Source organism: Castor canadensis, chromosome 11, assembly GCF_047511655.1.
Source record: "Castor canadensis chromosome 11, mCasCan1.hap1v2, whole genome shotgun sequence".
Taxonomy (NCBI): domain Eukaryota; kingdom Metazoa; phylum Chordata; class Mammalia; order Rodentia; family Castoridae; genus Castor; species Castor canadensis.
Genome location: NC_133396.1, coordinates 3,575,465 through 3,586,901, shown reverse-complemented (window position 1 = coordinate 3,586,901; position 11,437 = coordinate 3,575,465). Strand labels below are relative to the sequence as shown.

Here is an 11,437-nt window from a genome sequence, read left to right as displayed (position 1 = left end):
CCCCACTCCAGCCATGTCCCCCACTCCCCCGCGCCCCCCACCCCCCACCGCTGGCATCCCAGGGCGGCCGCCTGCCAAACCCCAGCCATTCGCTGGCTCCCTTTTCTGGGGCTGGAGCTGCTGCGGAATTTCGGTGGAATTTTGAGGTCGCCAAGCATCTCAGCAAAGAGAGGGAAAGAAAGGGAGAGAAAAAGAAAGTAGGCTTGGGGCGTCCACTTGCAGGATTCCAGAGCCAGACCAGAGGCCCGGGAGGCGGGCGCCGTGCCGGATCCCCCCCGGCCAGCAGCGCAGCCCCGAGGTCGCCGGGGAGGGCGGGGAGATGGGCCGCGCGGGGCGCGGGGCGCGGGGCGCGCTGCTTACCTACGTCTGCGTTGCAAAACGCCTGTTGCGGGTGCACCGGGGAACAGCTGCAGGCGTCGGCCGGGCGCAGCAGTGTCGCCAGCAGCAGGAGGCCGAGCGCGAGCCGCAGGCTGCGGGCCGCGGCGCCCATGGCGCGCTGGGGGCTCGGCTGGGCTGGGCCGCTGCCGCCTGCTGTCCGGCTCCTGTCGCGGCGGGTTGGGGGCCGGGCACACGGTCCTCACCTGCGCCGCTCACCCGCGCAAACTTTCTCTGCTCTTTGTCTCGGGGTTGGCGAGGAGAGGGCGCAGGGCAGTTGACCCGGCGGAAAAGAAAGCGGGTGGGGGGCGGCGGCGGGCGGGCGGGCGAGCGAGCGCAGCCCGGCTCGGCTCCTCGACTGCCTTCTATGGATGTGTTTGCTGCGGGCTCGGGCCGAGCCGGCGTTTTATTGCGCTCCGAGGATCCTCTGCTCCTCCTCCCGGTGGCTGGCGGCCAGTGCAGGCCGGGCGGGCGCTCCAGCACCCCGCCTCCGCGCCTCCCGCGCCTCCCGCGCCTCCCGCGCCTCCCAGCCCTCCCCAGAACCCGGCTTTTGTTGTGCCCAGCCTGGCACGGCTGCGGGCTTCCCGCACCACCTGGCGCGGAGGGCCCTGGCCAGGCGCCCTGCGCACCTGGCTTCCGCCGGGGCCGCACCCGCGCCGGGCCGCGCGCAACACGGCCCGCTGAGCGGTGGGCTGCGCCCGGTGGGCCCTGACGCAGCGCGCGTGGGCCTCATGGCCTGTCGCTTAAGGGCACCAGGCCGCCCAGCCTGGCTCTGAGGTCTACACTGCTCGATCTCTTTCCTTCAGGGTAGATTCTAGCCACTGTGGCTTCCCTGAAACACTGCGGATTCCTTTTTCCGAATGGAGGCCTTAGAATTTTAATTGCGCTTGGTCATTTAAAAGGGGTTTGGGATGCGGCTGCAGTGGACAAAACAGGATTTTCTGGCCATATTTTAGGCCAGTCAACAAGGAAGGAGGAGGGAGGAGGAGCCGCTAGGATTGTGTGAGCCGAATTCACTCAGAGTGCCCGCTCTTTGCCCACAGATGTGGCCGCTGAAGGACTTTTCCCAAAACAGGTCCGTGTTCCAGGAAAGCCAAAGAAACTTACAGGTGCCTATGGCACCCATGTGTGGTGGTGATTGGTGGTGTGGCCCTGCCTGCCTGCAGGTGAACCTGCTCTGCACGTGGTGGGACTTCACTCTTGCTTCCAGGGTATTTGCAGTCCAAGGAAAAATGACAGGGTCAAAGAATATCTGCCTGCTAGACCGCGCAGTGAGGACCCTAGGTGGGAAACGGTGGGAAATACGAAAGAATAGAAAAACAGCTCCTTTCTGCTTAAGTGTGCTTTGAAACAGACAATGGTGGAGAACAGTGAAATAGGCAGAGCACTTATTTTTAGCATCCTGACAAATCCACAGTCACTTTTCAGCTTTTGTGAACCTAAAATAGAGTTGTGTCCTTGGTGAAATGATGTTTGATGCTGACCTTTGTAAGTGCAGTTGCCTGGGAAAATGACGAGCCGGCTGCCTGTAAACTCATTTTCTTTATTCTTTTTGGTTGCAAGTGGGAATAAAAAATGCTGTTGAACTCCACAGAGCCTAGAACCAGTCTGTCAGTTTCTAGAAGAAACAGGACACCCAGGAGGCTGCCCCTTAGTCTTTTAAGTAGGATATGTACATGTTAGGGGGTAAATACCTTAGAGGTGGGGGCAGATTCAGGGTGCACAGGGAGGGAGAGAAGACTGGGCTGCAGCTGACAGGACAAGTCACCTCCAGGTGACTCCTGCACCGCACAGCCCCTCACCAGCACCACAGTTTCCTTGCCCTAAGTAGTCCCCATCAGCACACCAAAAGGCTGGACTTTCTCCCAGCAAAAATAAATTAATAAATTTTTAAAAAATGTTTCTTGACCCCAATGTTGCTACAAGACAATCCCCATTATCTGTGGTTGTCTCTGGGCATCTGGGAGGCAAGGTCTCCCTCTCTCCTGGCCTGTCCTCCCTCCTGCATCTCCTCCATCAACAAACACTTGTTTGAGTATCCACTGTAGCCTGAGCCCTGCCCTGAGAACAGGACACTGCAAAGTCTACAGATCAGACAAAAGTCCCTGGCCCAGCAGGTGGGAAGACCTTAAGCCCTGAGGCTGGACTGTGCTGGCCTGGATGGATGCCAGTGATGTGACCAAGGAGGGTGAGGGAACAGGGTGGAGGCCTGAGATGGGTCATCGGGCTGGGAGGACAGACAGGAATGGGGAGAGTGTACATTTTCTTCCAAAGAAGCCGGGAGTGGCAGGACACAATGCATCTTCTGGAAGGTCAGACAGGCTGGGGCAGGAGCCCATGAACTGACAGGTCACAAAGACTCAGTCTCACGCCCTTGAGTTGACCTTCTCAAATCTCCTCATCCACAAAATGATGATTTAAAAAAACCTTCCCAGTGGATTTCTGGGAATGATGACCTAGGGCTATGAAGTCAGGTGGTCATGCATCAGGAGGCAGCTAAGGTCCAGGAAGGGAGGAAGCAACTCTGCAGCCCAGGCCAACCCTCCTGCTGCCCAGTGCCCATGGGTCCCCAACTCTGGGCCCACCTGCAGTCCCTGATCACCCTCTGTCCTCTCCTGCAGAATTCTCCCATCCCTGGCCAAAGAGACCAAGGCTTCAGACCAGGAAGCTGCTGGAGACAGGATGCAGCTTCAGACCTGCTGCTAGAATTCTCATGCTCCCTACCCTGTGGCTGGAGGATTCAACAATGCATCCTTCCATAGGCAAAGGGCTGCCACCACAAGGAGGGGAGGACGGGGTCAGGATGCCCCATTCCTCATGCAAGAGAGAGTGAGGTAGGAGGAACCCAGGCTGGTCACTGCCTGTTGCCTTTGCTCCTAACCAGCTGCCTCCCCCACTCCTCTTGATATTGGTGGGCTGGCCAATGGGAGCCTTATCAGAGACCCCCATCCTGCTTTGACCTGCTAGACTGGCTTGTATCTGCCCAGAGCAGAGGCTCTTGGGGACTCTCCACACACAGGAGGGAGCAGTGCCTGCCAGGCCAGCAAATAGGAGGTTTGTGGAAGGTGCTTCTAGGCCCCCAGATCAAATCCCCCAGAGCCACCACACCCACCTTGCACCTTACTCCCTCAAAGAGACTCTCAGCATGGAGCCTGGAGCTATGAGCTTGTCCCTCCCATGCATGAGCACAGCATCAAACACATCCTGGATAGACCAGGTGAACACGGTCCAGGCCAGGAAGTGCCAGGCACTTCCTTTGGGCTCCTCCCAAGTAAACAGAGTCAGGGTGCTCCCCAGGCCTCCCACATCCTGAGGTGGGCAGGAGCCCTGCCGTGCCCATGCACATCCACCCAGCAGAAGGGGAGCTGTGCTTCTTGTATTGTGTTCTCCCCCTCCCCACCCCACCCGGTCTGGATCAGCTCCATCTCCCCTGAGTGTGGATCGTTCTTTCCCTGGAGACAGCTTGAGTGGAGCGGAAGCCCCCACACTCTTTCCGGCAGGTTCCTGGAGAACCAAATGCTCTCGTCAAGAACGGGCATCAAAACTGGCCCCACACGCCAAGGAGGTGAACACTGTGCCAACAGTCCAGAGCTGTGGAAGCGAAGGGCATCTTGGGAAGGTTGGGGGGAGCTGTAGGGGAAGGTGGGAATGTGTCCATGGTTCTGGCTCTCTGGGAGGTTCTGGGAGGTCCGTGTAACATGGAACTCCCCTCAACACCGTGATGAGACTCCTGGTCCAAGTGGATATCAGAGTCTTGACCATGATAGACAGGAGGTAACTGTCCCCAGTGTCCCCTGGTGGGCTGTTTACTAAGGATGACTAGACTATGAGCCAATAGTGACTGGCGCAGCCTGGAGCTGCAGAAGGGGTCCTCTGTCTGCTCCAGGAGTAGACAAAGCTAAGTTCAGATGAGCTGCAGCCCTATGGGGGATAGTTTGACAGGCAGAGCAATTATCTGCGATACACTGGGAAAACCTTGGCCACAGCCCGTCAGGTGTCCAGTTTAAATGGTTTCCCTTCTGGTTTTCTTCTGCCACAGTTTCTGCCATTTCTTCTGCTGAATTTTATGCCATCTTGCAGGGCATCTTTAAGAAGGACTTGGCATCTCGGGCACTCCTGTCTCCGGCTCCCTTACCCTCCTTGTCCTCCCCAGGCCGTCCTCCCTTGGACCCAAGGCCATTGTGAGCCAGGGCACGCACCTTAGCCAGCCTGCCTGAATGTCAGCCCCATGCCACCTTGTGTGGGGTGTGACCGTCCTAGTCCCCAGCAGCAGCCCTGATACCACCCACGGTGTCATAATCAAGTCCCCAACGACCCCAGACAGGGAAGAAGAGAGGAACGGAAGTCATCCTGTGAAGAACAGGAAGCCCTTTGATGTCTGGCTCTAAAGGATTGCCACATCTGAACTGTGAGGGACAGGCGTCCCTGCCCAAAGCACACAAACTCCTCTTTTCCTGCTAATGCTGTGACACAGTCCCCTGGGTGGGACATCTATGTGGCTTCGTTTTACAGGACCCTGCAGTGGCCATGCCCCTTCTTCCTGCAGCCACCTTTGCTTCCTCTGACTCAGGAGGCTTTCATTCTGCCAGGGTGACCCCCGCAGGGCCCTCACTGTCCTTCCAGGCTCCTGCAGAATAGGCTCTCAGGAGCCCACAGCCTGGACTCTGCCACTTTCTCTGCTTCCACCTTTGTCACCTGTCTGCCTCCTGGGCTCCACCCGCACTGGGCTCCAGGGGACCTGCTTTTGGACCAGTTCTAGGAAGCACACAGTAACATGAGAGACGCTGGGGGAAGATGCTCGGCTGGCTGCTCCCCATCTCCTCATGCCTGGTCATGTGGTCACATGCTTCTTTTCACGGGCGGGTTGGGGACCAGGGCCAGCAAACAGACGTGAGAACCCAGTGCCCCTCCACCCCAGCTTTCTCAGGAAGCAGGCTCAGCTGGAGGGAGGGGACCCAGGGAGCTGTCTGCCCCACTCAGCAGGGGTTGCTCAAGGCTCACTGCTCACTGGTTTCAGGTTCCCAGGCCTGCAAGCCTGGCTGACGGCTCAGGTTTCCCGCCACCATCCTCCGCTTCCTTTGGTGTTGGGGGTGCCGGCCTGTGGCCATGATGTCATCGACTAATCCAAACAGAAAGGAGGCTGGGCTCTGCTGCAGGCTGCCGGCCAGTGCTGAGTGCAGCAGTAAATTTCATCACAAGGCTGTGATTAGGTCTGTGCCCAAGAACTCCTGCTCCCCTCTCCACAGCCCTACTTTCCTTTCCATGTTCCTGTCTGCCTGCCTTCCTCCCTCCTCCTCTCCCTCCACTCCTTCTCCCTTCTCTGGGGATGCTTTGGGCTCCTGGTGACGTCAGTCCTGTAGCCGGCAGGGCCATCCATCCAAGCTCTCATCACCTCTAGATTCAAAGCTAGCCTCCCCACCTACCCCCCTCTGAAGCTAGCAAAGCTCTGAGCCCTGACTTCCTCTAGGGGCTACAGGGGGTAGCCCTGTAGGGGTAAGCGAACTGAGCCCCGAGGCCCCAATTTGACTTTGAGCTGAAGAGACAGAAGGAGCAAGTTTGAGGTGGCTCTGGTCACACAAAAAAGATCAAAGGCAATGAAGCCCGAGGAAGGCAAGGAGTGACTGACTTACTGCCATTTCTGCTGGTGTCTGGAGTATGGGGCCTGACTTGTTGACTGTGCTTTGGCCTGGCCACTTTTCCCTCAGCTACAAGGGATTGCCCAGCTCCACAGGCAAGAGGGGCTCCTCCAGCCAGGGCAATGGCTTGCCCACTGGTGCCTGTCCTCCTGGGCTTTTCCAGCCTTAGGTTAAAAGAACTTCATGAACAGACCCAAGTTACACTGTGTTTCTCCTTGTCCCATGTGACCGGGCAACCACATGGTTCTATCCTGGTATCCTCTGACCCAGGAACAAGGATGGCGGGTAGTAACCACTCCGTGTCCCCTGCATTTCCAGCTCCCCCTCGGCCTCTCTTGACCACGGAACCAGGTTGCCATGAATGCTCACAGGAAAGGTGTGGCAGACTGGGTAGGGCTAGGCTCTCTGCAGGTGGGAGGGCACATTGAGTTCCCATCGGTGCCTATCTTTGACGCCTTGGGGACATGGGAATGCCTCAGATGGGTCCTTCCTGCTGGTGAGTGGCACTCTGCCCCATTGCTCTGTCAGACTCTCCTTCTCTCAAATCCCTCTTGGCTGCGTCCCAGTCAGCTGATGGGGACACAGGATTATCTCAGTCCCAGGGAGAGGACCAGCAGGACCAGCTGGGGCTGTGTGGTGATGGAGTTGCCATGACAAGGGGTAGACATGTTTCCGTTTCCATAGCTATCTTCTTGACTCTTTTTTAGACCGCTTGTAGCTTATTTCATGGATATCTTGTTTTGCAGCCTGTCTTCCCCTTTGGCTATATACCTCTTTGTTTTCAAGCAGTCCTGGGGTTTGAACTCAGGGCCTTGCACTCGCTAGTCAGGCACTCTACCACTTGAGTCCCACCCTTTTTAATTTTAGTTACTTTTTGAATAGGGTCTCAATGAATTTTTGCTGGGGCAGGCTTCAAACTGCCGTCCTCCCCATCTCTGCCTCCTGAGTGGCTGGGATTACATGTGAGCTACTGTGCGTGGCCACACCGTATGCGCTTTAAGATTATTGTTCCACTGGTTCTTCATTCATTCATCCAACAAGTATTTCTTGGACACCTACCATTGCAAGACCTGTGCCAGAGCTAGGGATGTGGACGGAACAAAAGGAGCCCCTCCCCTCCTACAGCACGAACCACCCCTTACTAGGAAGCCCAAAGAGCATGACGGGTGCCAGGTGGTGATGGTGGCACCAGTGAGGGGTGGGGGTGACTGCCTGGGTGAGATGACGGCTCAGATGAAACTGGAGTTGGAGTCAGAGTCCTCCGGATAACGGGGCAAAGTGGAAGGGCTCACAAGCTGGAAGGAGAGGAGGTAGGGGACTTGGGGCCAGGAGCCGGGCTGGCTGCACAGCGTGGGTGGGGGCGGGGCTGGCGGTCAGCAGGGTCCGAGGTGAGCGGTGGTGGATGGAGCCGGCAGCAGCTGTTGGTGGTGAGTCACTGCCGAGAGAAAGATTGGAAACACATGTTCCTGCCGAGAGGCGCATTTATTACTCAGAGCTGAGGGTTCTTGTCGTTCTTGTTGGACCTGAGAGTCAACAGAGAGGGTGGGGACGAGCGTGGTCCCCGGCAGGCGATGGGGAAGCGGGGCTCACTGTTGCTTCCTGAGCATCCTCAGCTGATGGGTCCTCCACTCTGACCTGCTGCCTGCCACTGCTCAAAACCCTTTTTATTGTGAAAAACTCCAAATCTCTTCACAAGGTTAGCACAGTGCTCACCATGAACCATTGTCCTTTAAAAATGACCAGCCCATCCATTGTTTCAGCAGCGTCCTCTCAGATGCTTCTTTGGAAGCAAATCCCCAGTAGCTTATCTGTAGGCAAATTTCAGAAGAACTGAGCTTTCTTCTGGTTCAAGGTTTACCTGCTCTCGGAGTAAAGAAGCTTGTTAACCTTACTCCAGGAGGATTCATCTTCACACAAGACTTTTCTCTTGGTTGGGTATTTTCGAGATAAGGTTTCGTGAACTATTTTCTCAGGGTTGGCTTCAAACCTTGATCTTCGTGATCTCTGCCTCCTGAGTAGCTAGGATTACAGGTGTGAGTCACTAGCTCCCAGCCAAGGCTTTTCTCTTGAGAAAAAAACCAGTGACTCTGCTCTCTGAGGCCTGGTACCGTGTGACATCACATAGCTTCTCACCCAGTCATACAACATGTGACATGTCTCCAGGCCTGAGAAAAGCAATGAGGCTGAGCAGCCAAGCGAAGAGCTTCCTCTGATGCCCAGTTCCTTTGCTGGATTCCAAGGCCTCTGCCTCAGGTGTCTGCTGTAGTTAAAGGCTTAGAACTTCTCTGAAGCCTGGACATTTCCTGGGTGAACGAGGGGAGACCTCTGAAATGTTATTGCCTATCATCTGTGGGATGTCCACCACGCCCACTTCCGTCCATCCTCTTGTTCAAATTCCCCTGGGTCATGTGGTGGAGGAAGATGGTTATGTCTCCATGAACCTGGGCTTGGGGATCAGATGGACCTCTGTGTGACTGTGTGCTTTTGTGACCTCTTGTTCTCTGCCTCTTCATTCAGCCAGAGTCCAGCCCATGATGTTGACTACAAAAGGGTCAGGAAACAAAAGCTGGTTGCATGGCTTGGAACTTGCTGGAGCCAGGGCCCAAACCCAAATCTGTCAAATTCCAAACCCTGTCCCCTTTTCCTACCAGCTGGGCTATCCAAGGCTCACCCTTTTCAGAGTGAACCAAAGCCCTCTCTTCCCAGAATCCATCCATCTGGATACCAGGTCCAGGGAGGCATCTGACCCCAGGGGAACATTTTCTCTAGAACTGAAGGCCCTGGGGCTGGCGGAGTGGCTCAAGTGGTAGAGCACCTGCCTGGCAAGTGTGAGGTCCTGAGTTCAAACCTCAGTACTGCCAAAAAAGAAGTCCCTGGGAACGAGCTACAATGGGGCCTCTCCTCTTGGTCAACAGAAGGGAGAGGACTGGAAAGAGAGGGAGTCCCTTCACCTGCAGGTAGGTGAGGACTGGTGTCCCACCACTGCCCTGAGGGTAATCCCCTCACGATCTTGGGATTGTAAAGAATAGACTCCCAGGTGAGACAGTTTAACCACAGTGGGCTTTACTCAAAGATGCAGGGAATGTCACACAACTTAAGGGCAAAAGGTACAGCTGGATGCTAGGAGTCTGGACAGCCCAGGGCTGCTTCTCCCTCACTCCTCTCACCAGATGAGATGACCCAGCCTGGCTCATCTCCACCCTTCTTCCAGCCCCTTCCCCTGCTTGTCCTTGGCCCCATGTTCAAATTCTCTCATCTAGTTCAGTCATCTTCAGAGGACATTCTTTGAGCAAGGCTCTGGTCTGGCTAGCTGATCTACCCACTCCTGGCTCCAAGGCCGTAGCCAGTGGCACCAAGTGGGTGGTCAGGGCCTGGACGTGGGATGGGTGTTCTGGAGGAAGGGCATCACGTGCACCAGGAGGCTGACCGGGTGAGAAGGGAGACAGTGGTGCCCATGGCAACCTGCCTGTGAGACCCGAGCATCTTCCTACCCATTCCTCCTGGCCTGATGGCTATGTGCCCCTCAGTTTGACAGGGACTCTGTCCCCCAGAAGGTCCAGTGGGACCCCACCTCCCAAGGCCTATGATCTCTCTGGTGGTTGCCTATCACGGCAGGCAGCTGCTCCAGGCCTGCATGTCTCCCGGAAGGCATGTCCAGGGCTGCCACTCTTATATTGGCTGCCAAAGAAAATATTTTTCACAGGTTCCTTGTGAGTTGAGAATGAGAATTCCACCCTTTGCAGGAAGAGTTGTATGGGGGTGGGGCAGGAGGTGTACTCAGCATGCTCTAAGAGCCACCCAAAGACACCAGGGAGGGTGGCATTCTGGACACAGCTGGGACTTTGAGTCCTGTTAGCTGAGAGATGAACACAACAGGACGGATCTGGGTTCAAATCCCCATCTTGCCATGACCTTGGCCAATCTCTCGTGTCCCTGGGCTTGAGTTTCCGTGTCCATCAAGTGGATGGAATCAATTACCGCACTCATCAGAGTGCGGGGAGAACCCAGTCTGTTGCCATAAGCAGTTGGGAGCCTGGCACACAGCAGGTGCTTCATACATGGCAATTATGAGTGCAAGTGTGAATAGTTGTTCAAGGAAAGGAGACACCACGATGCAGACCTGGCACATGTGAAGGGTAAAATGTGCATAAGTGGACTTGTCCCAGATGAAAGGGGACAGAACACATGAGTACATCCAATGATGAATGAATGAGTCTATCCACACAATGGAATATTATTCAGCCATAAAAAGAGAAGTATTGATGCATGCTCTGATATGGATGAACCTCAAAAACAGTATGCCAAGCCAGTCGTGGTGTGCATGACTGTAATCCAAGCACTTGGGACACAGGTAGGAGGATTGCAAGTTTGAGGCCAGCCTGGGCTACTTTGTGTTAAGAAAAACTAAGGGCTAAGGGTGTAGCTTGGTGATTGAGTGCTTGCCTAGCATGCACAAGGCCCTGGGTTTGACGCCAAGCACTGGAAATATATATATATACACACACACATATTTATGCACATATGTGTATATCTCTATACAGACATATGTGCCGAGTGAAAGAATTCACACGTAAAAGATACATATTGTGTGGGTTCATCCCCATGAGAGCCCAGAAGGGTGACATCTTCAGCAACAGAAAGGAGGTTATTAGAGGCTGCTTAGGGCTGGGAGTGGGTGGGATGGGGACACAGGGTTGGTAGCTAAAGGGGACAAGGCTTCTGAAGTGATGAGAGTATTCTGAAGTTGGCCGTGGCCACGGATGGCACAACTCTGCGAGTGCCCTACAAACCATGGAACCGGGCACTTCAAAAGGGTGACTGTGAGTCTTACCTCAGCGTAACTTTAAAAGTGAAGAGGAAAAGAAGGAAATGTGAATTTGGGCCTTGAAACCCGGGTGAAGTTTTCCAGTCAGAGGAAAGAAGATGTCAGGGCAGAAGGGTCAGCCTTCCCGGATGAGGAACCCCAGTGCTGGTGAGCAGGAGTCTGAGGGCAGGGAGGCGAGGCAGCAGCACAGGACACCAGAGCTGGCATGCAAGGGGAGTCCAATACTGGGTTCCCCACCTCTGCCTCTACCTCCATCCAGGCTGGAGAATGCCATGACAACAGGAACAGCCTGAGGTGGCTCAGAGAGACAGGGGGACAGAATGTAACATGAGGAAAAGTCCCTCCCGCTGGCTCCCAGGACATCAGAGGCTTCGCCAGGCTCAATCAGACCCTGTCATCTGCAGAGGGACAGGCCTGGCCTTTCCTTCTTTTCCTTGACACCCTGCACGTTTGCAGCCGGCTCCCATCCTTCCTGTCCCTACGCCAGGACCACGAACCAAGCTTGCGCCTCGTGATCTCACCAGGGAGGAACGAAGTGGGATAAAGTGGCTTTGCACAGTGTCATTACCAGTTTCTCCATCGCTGCCCCCTTCGGGACAGG

General features: G+C 55.6%; 1 protein-coding gene and 1 non-coding gene across 2 annotated transcripts in view; one reads left to right on the top strand and one right to left on the bottom strand.

Moving 5' to 3' along the window:
- Timp2 (TIMP metallopeptidase inhibitor 2) overlaps nucleotides 1–810 on the bottom strand; it is a 48,713-nt gene extending 47,903 nt beyond the window's left edge. The window contains exon 1 of the mRNA XM_020158101.2: nucleotides 361–810. Within this exon, the coding sequence (XP_020013690.1) occupies nucleotides 361–490 (130 nt within the window). The 5' untranslated portion in view covers nucleotides 491–810. The remainder of the gene's footprint in view (nucleotides 1–360) is intronic.
- A 7,989-nt stretch (nucleotides 811–8,799) lies between these two features.
- Nucleotides 8,800–8,872, top strand: Trnaa-ggc (transfer RNA alanine (anticodon GGC)). Its single transcript has one exon. It is a non-coding gene; the product is annotated as a tRNA-Ala (tRNA).
- The last annotated feature ends 2,565 nt before the right edge of the window (nucleotides 8,873–11,437 follow it).